The sequence below is a fragment of the Quercus suber genome, unplaced genomic scaffold (assembly GCF_002906115.3).
Source record: "Quercus suber isolate HL8 unplaced genomic scaffold, Cork oak 2.0 scaffold_321, whole genome shotgun sequence".
Taxonomy (NCBI): domain Eukaryota; kingdom Viridiplantae; phylum Streptophyta; class Magnoliopsida; order Fagales; family Fagaceae; genus Quercus; species Quercus suber.
Window position 1 is genome coordinate 251,990 of NW_027069775.1, and position 21,989 is coordinate 273,978.

At 33.6% G+C, this 21,989-nt stretch overlaps 2 protein-coding genes across 2 annotated transcripts; one reads left to right on the plus strand and one right to left on the minus strand.

Annotated features, from left to right (window-relative positions):
• The first annotated feature begins 403 nt into the window (after nucleotides 1–403).
• On the plus strand, nucleotides 404–5,523 carry LOC112017657 (pectin acetylesterase 10). The gene is made up of 12 exons (XM_024050113.2): nucleotides 404–799; nucleotides 1,539–1,621; nucleotides 2,278–2,407; nucleotides 2,501–2,574; nucleotides 2,982–3,068; nucleotides 3,151–3,275; nucleotides 3,392–3,452; nucleotides 3,803–3,856; nucleotides 3,976–4,053; nucleotides 4,194–4,299; nucleotides 4,416–4,561; nucleotides 5,145–5,523. The coding sequence occupies exons 1-12, from the start codon at nucleotides 574–576 to the stop codon at nucleotides 5,256–5,258; spliced, it is 1,284 nt and encodes a 427-aa protein (XP_023905881.2). The 5' UTR covers nucleotides 404–573; the 3' UTR covers nucleotides 5,259–5,523.
• A 4,679-nt stretch (nucleotides 5,524–10,202) lies between these two features.
• Nucleotides 10,203–12,607, minus strand: LOC112017656 (transcription factor MYB61). Its single transcript, XM_024050112.2, has 3 exons — nucleotides 11,964–12,607; nucleotides 11,723–11,852; nucleotides 10,203–11,602 (listed from the first exon to the last, which is right to left on the minus strand). The coding sequence occupies exons 1-3, from the start codon at nucleotides 12,094–12,096 to the stop codon at nucleotides 10,543–10,545; spliced, it is 1,323 nt and encodes a 440-aa protein (XP_023905880.2). The 5' UTR covers nucleotides 12,097–12,607; the 3' UTR covers nucleotides 10,203–10,542.
• Nucleotides 12,608–21,989: the final 9,382 nt, after the last annotated feature.

Sequence of the window (21,989 nt, forward strand, 5' to 3'; positions counted from 1 at the left end):
TTCAAAGAGAAAAAATAAGAGGAGCTTGACCGCTTTTTATACTATAATCAAGGAGCCCACTTTTTTGTAATATCATTTTTCATTCTAATCGAACGGTCTAAAATGGTTTGTGACATATAACAAGAGCAATGGTCCAACCCTGTGGCTGTAGCTTTTCTCTTCTTTAAATCTTTGGGACATAAATTAGATTCCAAACGTGCCTCTAGTGTCGTAAAAACCTTAAAAAGCCCGGCAAACACTCTTCACTGCCAAATTAAAAATAAAAAACGACACTGTCTCACTCTCTCTCTCTCTCTCTCTCTTAAAGTGGTGTTTCATATTTTGTTTAGAAACAGGTAGATATATACGGTCATAAATGTTAGCTCATATAGCCATATATAGCAAGTTTACAAATGCTGCTTCTGGGCCATTAGATACTACTATATTCTATAAAGCTTAAAGAGTGGCTGGGCTTATTTTTCTCTGAATAGTGAATACCCTCTGCTGTATTCATCATTTAATTTCTCTTCTTTCTCTATATATACAATATTTTGGGTGTTGTACTTGTATACATAGAGAGAAGATTATATATATATGGCCATGGTGAAGGTATCAGTTTTGTGGATTGGGATTTTAATAGGACTTGTTTTTGGGAACTGGGTTGATGGGTTTGAGGAGATTCTTAGTTTTAATGAAACAGCAATGTCTTTCTTGGACACGGAACATATGGAGGCTTATGGAGCCTCCAAAGCTGCAAGTGATTCTGATGTCTTGATGGTGGGGCTTACCCTCATTCAAAGTGCTGGTGCCAAAGGAGCAGGTACATTCTTTTTATTATATATTATTTTTTTTCTTTCCTTGATTTCCTTTCCTGCTGTTTTTTGGTCCCTGGTTCACATTAATAGTTTGGTAGTTTGCTTGAAATAGATGTGAGGAATTAATGCAAATAAACAGAGAAAAGGTTTATGTTGTAATGTCCTTGTGTACATGAGACTGAATTTTGTATCTGTATTCTGTACTTATTGGCAATCCTTATTATTATTACTTTTTTTTTTTGAAGACATTGGCAATCCTTATTATAGCTTGTATTTTTCTTACTTGTTATTAATAATTCATTATTGTAATGATTCAGAAGAGCCTCCTCCACTCCTTTTTTTTTTTTTTAGACATTTGTTCTGTTGCCTGGCTTTGTTTTGAATATCTTTAATGCTGTTTCTATTGTTGCTTGTATGGGTATATTAAGTGAATCTATGCTGTTCTATTATACTATTTGGTGAAATTGTTCAATCTCTCTATCTTTGCTTTACTCTTTCTGTTTCTAATCATTGTTTGTGTTTCTCCCAAATCTCCTTGTCTCTGTCTCTCTTTCTGTCACACACACAGACACAATTATTTATTGTTAGATAGCTTTCTTTTAAAAGCAAGGGTATCCTTGTTGTAATTGTCATTCTTATCTTCTAAATTCATATTGTAAAAGAGTGTCTTCTGATAAAAAAATTTTAGTCGTATGTTTGTCTGGGTTTGGCCTAATTTGCCACATTGTGTTTTCCCTATTACAGTCTGCATGGATGGAACATTACCCGGCTATCATTGGCATCGTGGGTATGGGTCAGGAGCAAATAGTTGGCTCATTCAGTTGGAGGTTTGTGAGATTAGACTTGAAATGTCATAATTGAATACTTAATTTATAGTTGTTGTGTCATATTCTGTGCATAATTCATAAATACATGTGTTTGTATATGTTTCTCCTGTTGAATCTTTCACTGACGAAATAAATTAAAATATCTCGTTCATCAAAAAGGAAAGATAAAAATAAAATAAAATGTCTGGCTAATGAAGAATTTGGCCAATGTAACTACAATATCAAGCTGGTGTTTTAACAATTCTTATCTGTGTTTCAGTGTTTCTTGTTGATATTTGTGTCAACAGTATAGTATACCTTTGGTTATCAGGTGATTTTGGAAAAATACGATATTCTCATCTTCAAAGCACATTATGGTTACTTCTCTTTTGAGTAATATTTCTATGATAATGAATATCAAATGTAAAATTCTAAATATTTCAGCTCTTTTTGGTCCTTGGTATATCTCCAGTACGGTTCAAGGCTTTTCAGGGACAGCTCTATGATACTCTAAAATTTTGTCTTGTTAATCATATAGTTATTATCATTATCACCATTATTATTAGATTATGCCACTTTCTGGTTAATGCTGGCTGCACAAGGTCTCACCTTCAAATACTCTGATGGTGTTATTTATTGAAGAATTAAATTATTCAAATATCTTGTTCTTGTGGCAGGGAGGTGGATGGTGTAACAACATTAGAACTTGTCTTTACCGGAAAAAAAGCCGGCGTGGATCCTCAGCATACATGGAAAAGGAAATAGCGTTTACAGGAATACTGAGCAATAAAGCTGAATATAATCCTGGTTTCCTCCCAAACTTCAAATTATCATGCGTTATTTCTGCCTTTCTCTTGCCTGAGCTTGCTTGACCATTGTGTTGTTTATATGGGTTTGCAGATTTTTACAACTGGAATAGAATAAAACTCCGTTACTGTGATGGTGCCTCTTTTAGCGGGGATAGTGAAAATCAGGTTTGTAATAGAGATGAATGTTGTAACCTTAAAACTACCAGCCCATCCCAAATAGTTCCCTAAAAGGCATATTGCATGCTCTGAAAAAAAATGCTGTAGATCTTGTTGCTCAATTTTTATGAACAAGTTCCAAAAATCTAATTAACCTTTTTCCATGATTTATGTGGTGTCTTCATCCTATATCAGTGATAGCTGCAAATGAAAGAAGTTATGTTTTCACAAGAGAGAGTGAGAGAGTGGTTTTCATTCTTTTCTTTATCCACGCATTGAAGTGGCTGAGTTTATTGTATGTCTAAATGACTTGATTGGAAAATGCAAATGTGTATCTAAAAATGCAGGGTTGATTCCTAATTCTTATTTTTTGTTTGAGTCCACTACATGTTAACATATAGGATTCTGTTTCTTAGGCTGCACAGCTGCAATTTAGGGGACAACGTATATGGTTGGCTGCAATGGAAGAATTTATGTCAAAGGGAATGCGCTCGGCAAAACAGGTTTATACCATCATTATTTGGCTCTCTTTTCATCTCATTCTCATTTATTATCTTATTTCGCACAAAATTAATTGTACTGCAGGCTCTTCTTTCTGGGTGCTCTGCCGGGGGACTAGCATCTATTTTACACTGTGATGAGTTTCGAAGTTTATTTTCAGGCAATACTAAAGTGAAGTGCCTAAGTGATGCTGGAATGTTTCTTGATGCGTAAATACTATCTCTTGATGCTCTTATAGTTCCAGCAAAATTAATATGTAGATTTTTTCCTTAGCTTAGTTATTAATGCTTACAATTTCCATTGATAATCCTACCTGGAATTGCAGGGTTGATGTATCTGGTGGGCGCACCCTCAGGAAATTTTTTGATGGTGTGGTAGGCTCGCAGGTACTATTGCTTTGCTTTCTTTCTATTTCCTCTTTCTTGATTCATTATATAGAGTATGGCATAGTGAATGTTTGATGGCAATCATAATTATTGGGGAGAAATCAATAAACACATTAACATGACCTTGTGCACAGACTCAAATTCATGACATATATGCCAAGTTAGTGCTTTAATGTTATTAGTGTCAGTGTCTTAGGGAATGCGGGTCAGATGTACCACATGACCAAGAGTCATTGTGCTCATGCTTGTTAATTGAATTTTTCGTGTTTCGACTCCCTTAATCTTTGTTGTACAAGCTTGGATCATTTGACATGGTAGTAACACATACTGAATTTGTATAATTATTACAGGGAGTGAAAAATACTCTGCCACGTTTTTGTACTAACCACCTAGATCCAACTTCGGTAACCTCTTTTCCTTGACTTATTTTGAATGAATCTGTAGAAACACACAATTGTGTTGTCTGTCATTTACTATTAAACTGACTTCACTCTTTTGTCCTTTTTTTTTTTCCCTTTATCAGTGCTTCTTCCCTCAGAACTTAGTTGCCAACATTCAAACCCCACTTTTTATTCTCAATACAGCCTATGATTCATGGCAGGTAATTCTTCTTTTTAATATATTTCTCTTTTGATCCATCTAACAACTCATAATATATAAATTATCTTGCATTATGAGCAACAATATGCCTTGAGTGACAAAGTAGGTGAATTAAGTGATAAATTTTCCACATGAAATCAGATTCAATCCAGCCTAGCTCCAACTTCAGCAGATCCCTCAGGCTATTGGCATGATTGTAGATTAAATCATGCAACATGTTCCCCAGCCCAGATCCAATTTTTGCAAGGTGATTTCAAAATTAAGAACTTGCTAGCTTGAGCTTCTGAATTCATGTTGGCTTCAATACGTGATAACTAAAATTAATCTACTTATTAAAAGGCATTTATTTGTTTGATGGAACAGGGTTCAGGAATGAAATGCTGAATGCAATAAATCGCTTCTCATTGTCTAAACAAAATGGGCTGTTTATAAATTCATGTTTTGCTCACTGCCAATCAGAGAGACAGGACACTTGGTTTGCTGATAATTCTCCTGTTATCGGAAACAAGGTATGCCTGACCTAATTGATTAGGTTTGACTTTGGCACATCATGGCCATAAACCTCCAGAAATATATGTCCTCACAGTTAAATTTGTATACGTATGTATTTGTGCACTTGTACATTTGTGTGTTTCTTGTTTATTTGAAGTGGCCCACATAGCTTGCTATAATAATACATTTGACTTCAGAATTTCCATCGACCTTTCCATCAGCTTAGCCAAAGTCCCATCTTGGATGAATCACAGCGCTCCATATGACATTGACCTCATTAAGACTCCCCAGATGTCTTGATTCCAAAAAAACTCACCTTGACAAAAACTGGAGGACATGCCTTTAAGCTAGTAGCCTTAAGACCAGTTTTCTTATAATCTTATATTGCTTATTAACAGATTTTAACCAAAGAAGATGTTGAAGTTATTATTATTATTATTTGTAAGTTTCAGAAATACCCATAGACTTTGAACCCACAACCTTACCCTCCATTCGTTCTTATTACTTGCATTTTGAATCATATTCCTCTGTTCTATTTCATTTGTTTAGTAAAGATAAGAGGTTCAAAGTACCTAAAATTATATAATTGCTGGTATTTAGGCCATCGCGCAAGCTGTTGGAGACTGGTATTTCGACCGAACAAGCGTTAAAGCCATTGACTGTCCTTATCCTTGTGACAAGAGTTGCCACCATCTGGTTTTCAGACAAGCCTAGTTCTACCAATTGGTTTATTCAAATGATACCTTACTGAGTAATATATTTAGTTCCATTAGATATTGAAACAACTGAGCAAGTCAGTTGAATTTGAAGATGACAATAAAAGATGAAGGTTGCTGAAAAATGCTAATGTATCCAGCGCCTTTTGCATTGATTTTATAGCAATTTCATGTGTTTATATCTTCAACTATGTTGTAATTGTGATAATTCATTTTTTACAATTAGCCAATGAGACAAGTTGCATATACTTATGCTACTGCTACTACCCGTCCATGTCCTTAACTGAGTTGTTCACCAGAAATATTACATTTCTATTGTAAGTCATTTTCTCTGAAGCAGAACAAACTAAACTCTTGTAGGTTTTGTTTAGTTGAGAGAGAGAGAGAGAGAGAGAGAGAGAGAGAGAAGAATGATGGATGGTTACGATGTTTCTCAATATCTTGTGTAATGGTGGGCTTGAACCTGGAGTTTCTTTGCTGTGACACAAAGGTTCATAGTGTGCTTATAACTTATAAGTTGTGGCTTTGCTTATGATCTCCACTTATAAGTTCATGGTCTTGCCAGTAATTGGCAAAGCTCAATCTCAGTACGTAATTGCCTTATCTTTGTTACTGAGCAATGATTGGCTGGTCACTGGTGTAATTTAATTCAGGTTCAATCTGCACAAAACTTGGGACAAAAGGTTAGCATCCCCAAATAATTCAGAAGCTATCTCCAATCCTGCAAAGAAGTTAAATTATACTAGCCATCTATTGACAAAGTTTGGCTTTTATGTTCTTACCTCCCTAGGAATTTGAGTGGTTCTCAGGAGACCCGTGCATTGAGTTTTGCACCAAAATCTTATTCCCATATGTAATTTTTCTGGATTATTAGCTCTTTCCTAATAGTAGAAGTCTCATCTGGTTCTATGTTGTTATTAAAATATGTTTGCAACTGGACAAAGAGTTCATTTCTTTAATTTTGTAACAATGATTGTTGCAAGAGTTCAGACTCATGGTTATTGGGTGTCCTGGAAACAATTTGTCTCAATTATTGGGTAGGATTGTAACAATGATTGTTAAAAGAGCTGAGACTCATCTCTAATTATTGGGTTGGATTGTAGGATTCCTTGTCATTAACCCCATAATCATCTGTCTGATGAATAATTTGGAAATTAAAGTGTTGCTTTCTGGTGTCAAGTTGTTTTGATGTTTATTCTGCATCAATCACCATTAATGTGAGGTGAATATTAAGCACTAAGCAGGTTTGTTATTTTTGAAATATGATTCAAGTCAAAAGGAAGACAGCCAGATATGTTGTATCATGGGAAAACAACAAGAAAGCTCGAAACCAAGTAATCATATTTTAAATTTTCTAATAGATGTGTATAGAGCTCATAGTAGCAGGAGTCTAAACCTAAAGTTGACCTAAGTTTCCTGAAACCGGCTATTTGCAATTAAATAACTTCTTTTTTGTATGCATAAATGTGTTAATATGGCTTTGGTGTCTCTGAAATACATTAAGTAGCCAAACAACGAATTTTGCTTTGACAGCCAACAATTCGAATTAAAAAATCTTAATTCCCATTAACACAACCTAAGTTCAGGTTACCATAAATTAACAATTATCATAGTAATGCAAGGCAAGGATGAGACCCATGTGTAATTCCCAGGCTCACTCCAAAAAGAAGTATTGAGGTTATAAAAATGTTCTACATCACTCTTTATATTACCTACTCTTGGTTTTCATGACTAATACCATAGTGGAGTAGCAAATTATAAAGTTTTTACGTGTAAATGCTACCGAGTATGATTTTTTTTTTTCCCCTATATATATATATATATATATCTTAAGAAGGTCATACTTAGCATATAAATCTGTCTCTTTTGCAAGGTCTACAAGGGATAATGAGTAGGCAATTATACACCCAATTTTTTTGTTTTTGTTTTTTTGGAAGAGAATAATTCCCACTTTCTTTTCTATACTTAAAAAAGAAAAAAGAAAAAAGAAAAATTGGCACTTGGATTGCTACATATCACCTATGTGGAAGAATTTTGCTTCTTTTGGTATGCATAAAGTACTCCACCCCACCTTTCTCCGGCCACAAGGAGTCTAAACCTAAAGTTGACCTAAGTTTCCTGAAACCGGCTATTTGCAATTAAATAACTTCTTTTTTGTATGCATAAATGTGTTAATATGGCTTTGGTGTCTCTGAAATACATTAAGTAGCCAAACAACGAATTTTGCTTTGACAGCCAACAATTCGAATTAAAAAATCTTAATTCCCATTAACACAACCTAAGTTCAGGTTACCATAAATTAACAATTATCATAGTAATGCAAGGCAAGGATGAGACCCATGTGTAATTCCCAGGCTCACTCCAAAAAGAAGTATTGAGGTTATAAAAATGTTCTACATCACTCTTTATATTACCTACTCTTGGTTTTCATGACTAATACCATAGTGGAGTAGCAAATTATAAAGTTTTTACGTGTAAATGCTACCGAGTATGATTTTTTTTTTCCCCTATATATATATATATATATATCTTAAGAAGGTCATACTTAGCATATAAATCTGTCTCTTTTGCAAGGTCTACAAGGGATAATGAGTAGGCAATTATACACCCAATTTTTTTGTTTTTGTTTTTTTGGAAGAGAATAATTCCCACTTTCTTTTCTATACTTAAAAAAGAAAAAAGAAAAAAGAAAAATTGGCACTTGGATTGCTACATATCACCTATGTGGAAGAATTTTGCTTCTTTTGGTATGCATAAAGTACTCCACCCCACCTTTCTCCGGCCACTCCCCCTCTAACAAAGCCTTCAATAGGCACTTTGAAATTGGTGTGTGTGAATTGTGTAGTCTTATTCACCTTGATTTCTACATCATGCATGTGTATCTTTCATCCAGAACATAATATTCTCATAATGTATCTATCATCATCGCTGCTGTCATCATTAGTACAATCTTTGTCACATTCATATTCCTAATCAATTTTTAAAATAATTTGATCTGTGCCGCCTTATTATACTCAAAGAAAAGCTAAGATTCCAAAGTGTTTATACAATTAAGGTTCAAAACTTGCCAACCACAATGCTGCCATCTCAAATAGGCTTTGCTGCAGCACAAAGCTTTTTGTTCCTTTCCTATGCAGATGATTGTAGGACCCCTACAGATGTACCCAATAATTTGGTTCACATGTGCTTGACATATATATATATATATATATATAAATGTGTGTGTATGTATTCATTCATATATGTGTGTGTGTATATATATATATATGTACTTAAAAAATGTATCATTGCTTGCAAAGAAAGGAAGAGACATTGACATATTCTATTGAGATTGAGGGAGATTACTTTAATGCTTGCACATGGAATTTTTTTTTTTTTTTTTTTTCATGGTGAAACACTTTTTTGAGTCAACCTTCTCTGATGCCAAGGAACAAGAAAGAATAACCGGGAGATGATTTAAAGTGATTTTATGAACACAAAAAATTTTCACAACATTAAGATGTCAGTTCTCATAGGTCAAGGTAAAACTAAATAAAATATTAGTTTGGGACACACCACAACTAAAAATAAAAATGTTGTGAAAATGTTATAACATTTTGTTGTGTTTCTAGACTTTCTCGATAAATTAACATGGCCAATTGCACTTTTATTAGGATTGTAATATTTGCACATATTTTTTCCAAACTTTTAGTACACACCTAATATCTGCATCAGTAATGCTAATAATCACATATAATTAACACATATGTTGACTTCAATTCAAAATCATGAGCACAAATGAAAGGAGTGTGCACGAAAGATGTATATTTGTGATGTGCATATAATGTTTTCTTTTGCATGATCACCCCTAAATTGCCTTGTCCATGAGTTTGATAATATTAACTTTATGAATATTATTTTTACCAATACCATCTCATGGGACTTGCTACTATACATTTTGTCCCCTTTAGCAAGATTTACCTATTTTTCTTTAAAAGAAAGAAGTTTCTTCAAGGTAAATTCACCTTAAAGGGACCCCTCCTTAGTCCTTAAAAATCATTATCAGTGATTTCTATCATGTTCTACTGAGATATCAAACTCTCCTTTCTCTCTTGAAGTTTCTGCATCAATAGATGCCCTTTGAAAGGACCCCATTCTGTTGTTCCTAATAGCATTGTTAAAATTTTAGGCCCACATCACAGTAACCGTGCACTGGTATCCTCTTAAAATAAATGGCACAAAATGGATTAGTGGTACAGAAACTTGTCACCTTGCAATATACTGTACACTTAAATATCCTCATTTCCTTGCACTGAAAAATCTGAAATGGATTTTTTATTTTTTGCTTCACCTTGTCCTTAAGATAATTTAAGGTACTGCAAAAAAGCCTCGTAGACAAGGAATTTATGGTATTTATCAGCTTGAAGGTCATTTCCAAAATTGTTCATGACTAGCTGGTTGATTGCTAAAGTTTGCTGTGGGGCTTTTGCGTCTCTTATTCATTTAGTTGGATTTTCCACCTATATATGCTTGGCAATATGAAATATATTGGCAACATCATTCTATAGTACTTTTTCTGGTTGAGGTAAACACTAAACCAAAGGAAAACTATTATTTCTTGTCTTAAGCCATTGAGTCTTGAAGGGGTATAAGTGACTTAAAGACTGTCAAAGAGTGAAAACCATCTCTATCTGTAAGGAGACAGTGATAGACACCCATTTATGAAAAATGGTCCATTGAATTTTGCATTAGAAAAGAACATACGGAATTTTTTTTTGTTTATTTTTCAATATGAAAAGGATCATGACAGAAAGAGATTGATTATATTAAAGTGAAAATAAATCCAGGAATCAAAAGATATGGATATGTAGTAGAGAGTCACAATCACATTGGACTTCGATTTAAGAAGGAGAGCGCACAACTTTCATGAGTTTTTTTTTTTTTTTTTTTTTTGAGTACAAAATATATAAAGAGCTTTTTATTGTTGATAAATGAACTTACATCATGTGAATCCAAATTAAGGATATAAACAGAAGATCCAGCAACAAGCCTTATTCAGTATCTCTACTGTGTTTAATGGAAAAAGCATATAACACAAGCTCAAATAAATCACAAATATTTTTGTAAAACAAAAGGCTAGGAAGATTTGTATCGGACACATTTACAACTCAAAAGAAAATGTCTATAGCACACACCTGTAACCAGAAAACCATCCTTCTCCAAGCTTCATCTCAAACTGAACTTTGTGACCCCTCTCCTCTCTTATAGTAAGAGGGTGTCACAACTTGCATATTAAGTACATGCTAAAGGGTTTGTCCAAAAGCTACAGCAAGTCTCTGGAGGTCCTTGGTATATATATCTGAAGCTGGCAAAGCTTGTTGATACTGGTTATGATGCCAACTAGTACTTGACCCGTCTGTCATGAAGCTGGTTTCGGGTTTAATCTCACTGCACATAGGTTGAGAGATTTGATTCTGTAGTGCGGTTCCCATCAGAAATGGTGTATGGAGATATTCAGACCATTTGATGTCTTCAGTATCACCTTCTAAGGGATGAGCATGGTCTTTATCAGATTTTACATGATCTGTCAGTCCCCAAGAGAAAGCATGGTTCTCAAAGAAGTTACTGCTGCTTTGCAATTCCATACTACTACTGCTTCCATTGCTGTTGCTGCAGTTGTTACTGAAAGTACTACTTTCCCAGTTGTGTATTCCATTGACATCACCAGAGCCTAAGGAAGGATTGTTGTCTGAGGGAAGGCTTACAGAAGGTTTTACAATTGAGCTTGACATGGAATGGAGCATTGAGGAAGTCATACTAGAATTATAGTCAGAAATCATTTCAGAAGACCTGGAATTAGGATTGAAGCATAGAGAAGTATTGGGGTGGACAGAAAGCCTTATATCAGGCCCATAATTCAAGTGCTGAAAAGAGAAATACCCCACCAAATCAGAAGGCCTGCAACTGGTGCTTGAGGTTTCATGGGAAGTACCACTACCACCAAACCTATCTAGGAAGAATTCCTGTGTAGCTGGAGTGGTTGTCAAACTATTGTTGCTGCCACTGCTGTTTTCAAACTTTGAGCTTGAAGAAGCATCAAGTGTGTATCTTTCTGTAGCCATTGGAGGTGGCTTTGGGTTTTTTGCCTCGATGAGATTTTGTTTATTGGATCCTATAGAGGTTTTCTCATTACTTTTGTTGGTTGTTGGTAGCATGTCTTTTTCATTCTCAACCTCAGAAAGCGGTTTGTGAGTGTTGGGGTCAATGCCTCTTTGCCTAAGCTTCTTCTTAAGGCAAGAATTCCATAAGTTTTTAATCTCATTATCAGTTCTTCCTGGTAACTGAGCTGCAATCTGAGACCACCTGGTGATTTATAATACATTTATGACAACATGAGTGATAATTCAAAATGTTAACAGTGTGAATAAAGAAGAAGAGTAACAGTTGTATCTGAACTGAACAGTAAGGGAAAGAAAAAACCACCTGTTGCCAAGAACTGCATGGAGTTCAATGATCAGATTCTCTTCCTGCTGAGAGAATGCTCCTCGCTTTAAATCAGGCCTCAGGTAGTTAATCCACCTTAACCTGCAGCTCTTGCCACACCTTTGCAAGCCTGACAATATATGTCATACAAAAGTAGAATGAATTTTGTTTAGTCCTTAAGATTCTTTGGTGCGCATCACATTGACAACCATATAAAGTATGTAACAAAGATAAACAGTACCTGCAAGTTTAGGGACAGAACTCCAACACCCATGTCCATGCTTGGTAATATAATTCAGAAGTTTCTCATCTTCCTCAGGAGACCACAGGCCTTTCCTTAGTTTCTGCTTGTAACAGCAAGAGTGTCTCCCCATGTGGAGTCCAATCAATAACTTCAGTGCTGGAAAAAAACTTTTTATAAAAGTGGAGCAAAGTTTTGTGCAGGGACAGTCCTTTCTGAATTGTCAGCAACAGGAGAGAAGGCTTAGAATATGAATTCTAGGAAATGGGAAGCTGGATTATGAGAGAGAGAGAGAGAGAGAGAGAGAGAGAGAGAGAGAGCTTAAGAAAATGAAATGGCAGGCTGGTAGGGAATCAAATTAATAGGAAGAGCCTCATAGAGAGAAGCCATACTCAAATTCAAGAATCAAGAGGGGGATTGGAGATTTTGGTTTTGAATTTTATTATAAAGTCTATAAATAAAAGCTTTCCTGAGTTAGAATCCTCTCCATTTACTGCCTAGTATTAGCAAAAAAAAAAAGATAGTATTACAAAGTGGGGTCCATCATGTATGGACGGTCCAGATGACACTGGACACATCCAGTGGATTGAGAGGAGCATGGAGGAGAAGAAGAAGTTAGCTTAGCTCCAATAATTTGACTTGCGTATGTCTCATCAAGGTTTGAGAATTTAAGACTTTGGCAGCACTGGTGGGGCATTTTCTTGACAGATATTTATTATTATTTTTTATTGGAAAAGATTTTATTTTATTTAAATATTTTTTAAAAAAGGGACTTGAAATAGTTTTATATATGTATCGGAAGTGAACTTAACCAAGTCCAGACAAAAGAAGTTTGCTAAAACAAGATTTTTATAACAGGAAACAATAAATTTGTAGTTTGTTTAAAGTTTTAAGCAATATACCCTTTTTCATCCTAGCTAGTCTATCCAGAGAATCCTAAAGTAAAAGTAGCCACAAGATTTTGACAAAGGAAAAATTTCTTGTACACAAGTAATAATAACCTTGTGACTAGATAAATTTGCAAATATAGTATACTGCATAAAATTGATGATAAGTTAAGGGCAACTATTTTTTATTTATTTAAATGTGGCAGAGAGTGGAATTTTCTGAACACTCCATTAGTAGTAGTATACTAGTACTCTCTGATTACTCCTTTCTTGACTAGCTTTTGTGTCAGGTTGCTTCTTCGGGTATATTGACCTTCTTTTACTACAGCTTTTTCAGCAATTCCCCCAAGGCATGATCACTTTGAAAAGTTTCATAGGTGCTATGAGCTATCCACATATAAATAAAAGGTTGTTCCTTTTTATTTAAACTCAAATACCACCAGCTCTCCAAATCATTCATGTTTTCCAATTTGAAATATTTCCCATTCTTTCTTTTTTAATGTCTATTTTTTTATATTGATTGTTTGACTTCATGAAAGTGGTATAGATAATTGTGTGAAATGCTAAAGCCAAAATAAATTAAAATGGTAAACTGGCATACTCCTCTTCTATCTACATATATAGGCCATTCACCATAATGTAGTTGTCCTTTCTTCATTTTAAGTATGCATTCTGAAAGTTGAATGGAGACAAACTAGGATGAATTATCACAAGTTTAGTAGTATACTCAACATGACAATTTTAATTGCACAATGCCATTGATGGCTCTTATGAAAGTCTGAATTCATTGAACACATTTGTAGGATGAGCCATTCAGTGTTTGTGATAGTTTAGATTTGAAATGATATTTTAAACCTAATTATTTTAAAATACATATTAATAAAGCTTGAATTCATCCATGAATTTCTTTTTCATATTTTATTCAAATTAATTAAACTAAAAATCCAAATCCAAATCCTTTTCTTCAAATCATATTCTTCCATCCAAATGAATCCATATATAGTTGATTGTCACTATTGCTACATAATCACATTATTGCACCACCAAACGGGTCATCAGCAAAAGCTTGTTTTAGAGTATTTTTTTTTAATTATTATAAAAATCAGTTTTTTATTGCCTGACTTGCTTTTCAATTCCCTCTTGTATCATTAGAACCAGTTACTATAGTCACCGACTCAACATGGAAGGCAAGGGTTACACTTCTGAAATAAAATAAGTGATCCTTTGGATATATTTTATTTCCTATTGATTGTCAACATGGAGAAAGCCAAAGGTGACAATTAGGGTATGTAATGTGTCTGACTCAAGAAAAAGTTGATAAACTTGAACTTAAAAAATAAACTAGCTAATTCTTTTTTATCGAATATCTTCCAGGTAAAGTTATATCAAAGTATTATATTTACAAATTTATCATTTATTTATCTTCTTTTTTCCTTTAAATAAGTAAAATTACCATCTCTTTTTCTTATGCTAGGTAAGTGGTGCATGGCATACAAATATCCAAACTAGTAATGGTTTCCTCAATATTTATTTATTTCCTTGAACACAATTAAACTCTAGAAAGAACCTTCACCTCCATAATAATACTAATTATCAGTATTATAATAATATCAATAATTTAAAAAAAAAAAAAATCCTGGCTTTTGATGATAACCTGTCTCCTTGTTCTGACATTATTATGAAGCTTCGTCCTTAACTTAGCATATCCTAATTCAGCCATCCTATTGGAATATTGAAACTTTAAAAAAAGAACTCACCAGAAGATGCTTGTAATCTCCATACCTCATCATGTACTCGTAATCTTATCTTTATATATAGTACCATATATATGAGCTGTTCTGTGAAGTCAACCATTAATTGTTGAATGTTTATTCCTGTGTTCTTTGTTTCTTCATCTGTTACTAATATGTTGGCATCAATATTTACTTTCAATCAATGGAGAAGTGGGTGTTTCAACAATTCATTTTAATGAAAAAAAAAAAAAAAAATACTAGTATGTACTGGATCAGGATGTTGTTTTTGATAATATTAATTTATTTGTATTTTTTATTAATCTGTTTTTGATGACTTGGTTATAGGGAATAAATCTCTGTCATCAAATGATTAGGAAGTGTGAATATATGAATAGTTTAAAGTTAACTTGGTCCAAACTCCAACGAAAGACACATATTTTTCCTTTACCTTGCTCTGTACAGGTAGAGAATCCTGTCAACGGCTTAGTGATGACCAAAATTACTTTATCTTCAAGACACACTAATCATGGATCGGGTCTATGATACACGAGAATATATAATTATCTTATAATGTAATACAATTTATGAATTTATTTTATGAATTTATTACAAATAATATATTATAATTAATTGTTTTTAAAATAAATATACCCACTTAATAAATAAGTATTTTAACAATTAACAATTTTTACTTAAAAAATATAATTAAAAAATTGATAGAAAAAAGAATGACATGCGGTGGCACAACATGAGTTTACAAAATTAAATGTAACGTTTCCATTATCATATATATATATATAGTATGAATATATAAATAGGGCTGGATGGTTATACTAGTAGTCATATGGCTCAATGCCATTGTCCAATTCTCCCCATGAAGGAGAACCCACATTCAAATCCCCTTTATTGTAATATATATATATATAATTATAGCCAAAGAATAGTAAGGACAAATCTAATCCAGAATCACTCATAGTTTTTGGTATGTATATGTCTCACAAATGGCTGAGCTGGATTCCTTTGAGGAGGCTTAATATTTCAGGAAATCCTTAACTGGAGGCGTCCCCCCCCACCCAAAAAAAATTCCCCAAGTTTTTCTGTAGCAAGAAAGACACGTTGAATAGGATTTGCATAAGAAGGGCTGTGGGGTTTTGCCAATAAGAATATGTGATATTACTCCTTGTAGGTCCATGCCCTTGTAGCTCTTGGCTATTATTTAGATGATTAGATCCAAAGTACACAGACAAAAAGGAGGGAACCATTTGAGAGTAGAATAGAAAGGCTAATCTAAATGAAATGTGAGAGGTTTCCAAATTCATCTATTCCTAAGCTGTAATGACAATGTGACCTTTGTACACTGTAGGAGGTTTCCCTTTGGATACATGCTGCATATTAGTGTCATTTGAGCCACAATCAACAGTTTTTGTTGGCTACTTCTAGGTTGAAATTTAAGGTACAATCTGAACACCCCCTAAAAAAATAAAAGTATAAGCAAGAAGATCACTTGTATGACTCTTTGGCATAGGACTGTATGCATCAAGTTTTGGTTATGATTTGATTTCATAGAAATCTTCCATTAGGGGATTTTCCTTCAATTGCTGCCAACACATATATTCTGCAGAAAGAAGCCTATGTTTCTGATTAAGTTTTTTATACCTTGTGCGAATTGTGAGCCATCTAGTGGCAGTTTTTGCTAACAGCTAGCACTACTCTGGAAATTTTCATCATTCAAACAAGAGGGAATGATGACATCTAAGTAAAGTGAAGCCATGATTTGCAGCTTACAAAAGGCTTATAAATATGTTGTTGATGGGAATTTGTGAATTGAAATTCATGAAGAGAGAGATTTGGAAGATATGATCAAAAAGTCATTTGAAAGAAAGGGAGACATAATCCATATGCCCTTGAAAAATGGAGATACCTCTTTCCATTATCCTTAAAGCCATATTTTTTTACTAAGCTTATTCAAATATAGGCAACTAATTGACAAGAAAGAGCAACTGTTCCTTCATTTAACCAGAAAACACTTATTGCTTAGTCCTTTTTACTTAAATTATCTATTACAAAGAAATTTACCATTTTGCAGGTTATTGGAATAGGTCTTACCACCAATATGTAGTTCTTGTGTACAAACTTTGTGAATGGTTCTCTCAACCTACACTATCAGTTTTTTGCCTTGCCTAGTATAATTATGTCATCTTTTAAAAAACCACATATTCCTCATAAAAGGATCATGGTTATTGCAACTTGCAAAAGCAAAATATTGTTATGTGATCAATACAATGAAGACTTAATCTTAGTTAAATTTTTTGCCATCTCCTTTAAGCTCATGAAAGAGAATCTTCCTTAAGTAATTGTCTTAGTTTTGATGACTAGGAAGTTCCATTGCAACTATCAAAAAAGAGAACTTTTGGGAAACATCCCACATTGTTTTGCCTAACAACTGAAACTAATATGGTTCAAAAAAGTTTCATTTGAGATGACCCTAAATGTATCCTACTCAATTGGCCCATTAACACTAGTCAAAAACATAAGCACATGGATATTTCATAAGTTTTTGCTAATCACAACTAAGCTTAATTATCTTTGTCTTGTCAAAGCAATGAATGATGATGACAGAAACATGAGTGTCACTATCATGACTTTGCTTACCATATATGGAAGCTTAAGATCTCAATAACAATCATTATAAGTTAAAAAACCACTATTCATTCCCCCATTAACCCCCAGGGTTATTAATATATTAGGTTTCAAGCATCTAAGCATCTTAAAAATAGTTCTAGCCTTTTGATGTTTGTAAAGTTGAAAATGAGAGGAAGGTCCAAATAACAGTGGAAATTGACTTCAAGACGAAGGCAACATAATAAGAAGTTTTTTTTTTCTTAAAAAAAAAAAAAAAAAACCAATTATGTCCCTCAGCAAAAGCCTTAAACCCTTTAAACCCCATCAATTATCAAAAGCTTTGTCTGGTTGAAATGCTCCCCTTGTACCCCATCCTTGCATAATTACTTTTCTGCTTTTGCTTTATAGTGGGAAATGATAGTCAACTTTATTGCCACACTTACATCATTACTTTTAATTTTGGGAGAGAGTTTATGCCCCTAAATGGACTGTTTGAGATTCTAATGGGGGTTGCTGTCAGGGTTGAGTCTTCTCAATCAGTGTGAATTTAGAAGTAGTGTCAAGCCCTCATTGGCTCATGCTTAACAGATTTCGATTAAAGGTGTCTAATCAAATCCACAAAGGGAGAACATGCAAGAAAACTGGTGCTAACACTTTAATATCTAACCCATCTCCCTTTGGCCAAGTAGATGGTCACTCTATAATTCAATTCCTTCACACACAACAACCCAAAATTTGTGTCCCAAAACTACCCTTGACATACCATTTCCCATCATCATCTTCTGGTGTTGACTTAGTTATTGACCTTAATCAGAGGGCTTATTGGTTATGCCATTGTTTCCTTTTTCTATACTATTTACATGCTAGTTTTTTAGATATTTTCTTTCCAACAAAGTCACAAGTTTGTTCTTGTACTAAGCACTCAATTAAAAACTTAATTCTAGCAATGCCATCATTAGTACTGACAAAAAGTTTGCCCTGTTAAATGAACTTAAGGTGAGTGATAGAGATACAAACTACACAATTTCTCAAACAGATTCCTTATTGTACGTTAGAATTGTGGAAAAAGATTTAGCATATTGCTCAATGAATACCACTGTACAGAAGAGGCCTATCCTATATATAGACAGGACAATTTACCTAGTAGTACTAGTAGTAAAATTTAGTACAGTAGGAGTATAGTACTAGTAGTAAAATTTGGTACAGTAGTAAAGTGGGCCTAAGAGTGGACTTGGCCTGATACAATGCACTAACATATGTGTTTCATGCCAATACTGCAATCTGAATTATTTGCAATGCCTTACAGGCCCTGTTGTTTTCCTTTTGTTTCCTGCTACAGTGCTTACTGCTAAGCATAGAAGAAGGACCGTGACATGGGTTGCTTCATTGATTTTAAATTTCATCATCGTTGACATAAGTATTGGCTTATGTACTCAAGTCAGCAGGACTAAAGTTTTGAATCTATATTTAAAAAAATTAATGTTTTATTGATTCCATCACAAGAAAGAACTGCAAAAGAATATGTAGAACCTGTGGAATAGTACATCATTCAGAGGTGTAGTTCTCTCAAAATTTGACAATGGAAAGCCTGTAGATCTCCCAACACTAGTCCTCCTTAGATAGCAAAATTCCAGCTCATGCGGGCCTAAGTAATTAATGAACTTTGCAAGCTTTAGAAATAGTTTTTCTGTCACTAGCTAGAATGGTTGTAACATTTTCTCCTTGCAAAATTCTTTCTATAGTTCTAGTTTCATCATACAATGTGATCTCTTGAGTTGCCTTTATAGTGTTCATTGCGTCTTGATGTACCAAGAGTGTGTTCCAGAATCTTGATTAAGGCATAAATTCCATTTCCTGTACCTAATCGGATGTTATGTGATCTAAAGCAAACCCAACGCTTATAGCTGTTAAATTCTTTATACCCGGTTTTATATTGTAGAAGATTCAGAAACATTGAGTACTCATTTATGCTAAAATTAAAGGCAAGGAGCTGCTTTTATAGGTGACGAAAAGTTGGGCTTTTGCGACATCGACATGAAGTAGGTTAGAGTTCCTAGATTATAAACATTCTTTTCTTACAAACTGCATGTGAATGGAGAAATCCAGTTTTTTTTTTTTTTTTTTTTTTTTGAGAAAAATGGAGAAATCCAGTTTGGAAGAGAAGGAGAAAGGTTAGAGAAAGTGTAAAGAGAAGAGAAAGGTTAAAGAAAGTGTAAATGTAAAAAAAAAAAAAAAAAAAAAACAATTTGACAAATACAATTTTCTTTTATTTGAATTTAAGTAAAACATTACATTTTTTATTTTTTAAAACAAAAAGAGAGAGAAATATAAATAATTTAATGATAAGGAGGATGTGGTTGAATTTCAATACTGAGTAAAATAGAAGAGTAGAAAAAAATAAGAAAAATTAAAAGATATAACAATTATCCAAATAATGCTATGTAATGGAATACTATTTATTTTTATCTACTATCTTTAATTTTTTATAATGTAATCAGATAAAATTAACAATCAAAGCAGAAAAAATAATAATAATAATAACTTAAAACACAAAACTAAATCATATCAACCTAAATTAGATTCTTAAAAACACAAAAATTATCAACCTAAAGCGGAGATGCAATAAAAAAATAAAAATCCACCAAAATATGAGAGAGAGATGAGAGAGAGAGAGAGAGAGAGAGAATCTTTTTGTGAAGAAAACTATGCAAAGAATGTAAAATAGTGACAACTTTATAGTAAGAGGGAATGATAAGAAAAGACAAATAAAGAAAAATGAATTGCAATCATTAAAGTAGAGGGTGGTGGGAAGAGGAAAAGATAAGGGAATAAAAAGGTTAAAGAAAGTGTAAATATTTAAAAAATAAGTGAATGTAAAAAAAATTATAGAAAAATTGGAAATAAAAAAGAAATATATATAGATGTTAAAACCAACAAAGATGAATATGTAAAGTCAATAATCTATTTATATATATATATATATTATAATTTAAAAAAAGATAGAAATAAATAAATAATTATGTGGGAATGACGTGGTGATGAGGTGGGTGCAACAGGAGCTTAGTAGTAATAAATGTCATGCTTCAGCTTTAGTAATATAAATAGATATAATATATATAATATATTTTTTTGTAAAAATAAAAATAAAATAAATAAAATTATGTAGTAAATGACGTGACGATAATGTGACACAATAAAAGCTTAAATATTAATAAATGATCATACTATAGATTTTCAATTTTCAAAGCAGAGCTGGGCTTTGAACAGTATAATCATAAGTGAATGGGGTTGGGCCTGATGAGTTGTGGTTTAGCGGCAAACGAATTAGAAAACAGACCGACGCTTTTCTCTTTTTACTCCTTCCCTGTTCGCTGTTCGCTGTTCGCGTGCTATTGCCTAATGCCTATGCCTTTGGAGCTCTTTGGGTCTCATTCTTCATTCATTATTCTCTCTGCGTAAGCTTCTCTCTCTCTCTCTCTCTTCACTTCTCTCTTACTTTGTTGTTTTGCTATTAGGTTTTTATCTTCTTATAGATTCAATAACCTAATCTCATTTCCTTGGAATTTTATATGTTTTTATTGTAACTCTTTTGGTTGAGTTACCAATGCACACCACCTGTTCGACTCAATGCCTCACAGCACCGTACCTGGGTTAACGGAACTCCCATTTTTTTTTTTTCTGGGTACCTCCAAAACGCTCTGTTACACTAAGAACAAACACTCTTTATTGCGTTTCACAGCAATAAAGAATGTGAGGTGAGTACCTGGATAGCAAAAACACAACTTTTCCTAGACAGTAATGTTAATAGGCTCTAAGACTTCAAGTTCATTTGCATTAGTTGAAATGTCACTCGCATTTGTGTCGCATTTGTTGTGTTTGTATGCTTCAAAGAACTGACCTTTTTATTGTTTAGGCCCCTAAAAAACTCAGCTCCAAAATGGAGGTTGAGCTACTCAATATAGTTCCAAAAGTGGAACTTCAAGTAGTCCACAAGGTGAAACCAAACAATCAGAGACACATTCATAGCTATAATTTTTTAGTTATCAAAAAAAAAAAAAAAAAACCAGCTTCATAAGTTCAGAATCAAGAACCAACCACAGTAACACTAATTTCTGTGTTTCTTTCGTGTGAAGCGGCATGAATCCCTTTTTCCTTTCTAGTCAATGAGTTAGGATCATTGGGAAACAAAATATCAATATGATAACAAGTCTTTTGAACAATTGTATTTTAAGAAGAATAAAGGAAAGACATCACATTTTCTCCTTCACAACTTAGTGAAGTGCAGTTCCTACATTCTGCCAATTCATGGATGTGATTTATTTTAATATAATTCCTTTTAATGGGTTTTATTATTATACATTTATGAACATACTGTAAGAAGTATTTATACTATTCTCTCTTTCATGGTTAGGTTTATGCTTTTGGGAGGAAGTGTTTGAGCCTATTATAGTACTATGTGTATGCCTTCTCTTTGATTGGGGAAAATGTATGTTCCTTGGGCGTTCAAGGTGCAGTAGTGGTCTTCCTCCGAAAACAAAAGAGTGAAGCATGATAACCACTTCAAGGCATCTCAAGCACTACATTTTCCTATGCAACCCAACAAAATCTTCTTTGCCGATTCCCCAGTTTTCCATCATTCAAAGCAGGCTTCACATTTACTATGTAAGTGAATGAAACTATCAAGTTCCCATTCTCGAATTTGCTTTACATGGTTTTGATTTTTCTATGGTGTGGGGCCATTAGGGTGAAATTAATGTACTACTCTACTGGTGCAAACAAAATGC

What these genes read in the sequence shown, in the direction of transcription:
- LOC112017657 (XM_024050113.2), top strand. Translation starts at nt 574, where the DNA reads ATGGCCATGGTGAAGGTATCAGTTTTGTGGATTGGGATTTTAATAGGA. An exon ending in TGCTGGTGCCAAAGGAGCAG is followed by an intron (nt 800 to 1,538) that starts GTACATTCTTTT and finishes TCCCTATTACAG; the next exon opens with TCTGCATGGATGGAACATTA. An exon ending in ATGGTGTGGTAGGCTCGCAG is followed by an intron (nt 3,453 to 3,802) that starts GTACTATTGCTT and finishes TAATTATTACAG; the next exon opens with GGAGTGAAAAATACTCTGCC.
- LOC112017656 (XM_024050112.2), bottom strand. Translation starts at nt 12,096, where the DNA reads ATGGGGAGACACTCTTGCTGTTACAAGCAGAAACTAAGGAAAGGCCTG. An exon ending in TTCTGTCCCTAAACTTGCAG is followed by an intron (nt 11,853 to 11,963) that starts GTACTGTTTATC and finishes ATATATTGTCAG; the next exon opens with GCTTGCAAAGGTGTGGCAAG. An exon ending in CATGCAGTTCTTGGCAACAG is followed by an intron (nt 11,603 to 11,722) that starts GTGGTTTTTTCT and finishes ATAAATCACCAG; the next exon opens with GTGGTCTCAGATTGCAGCTC.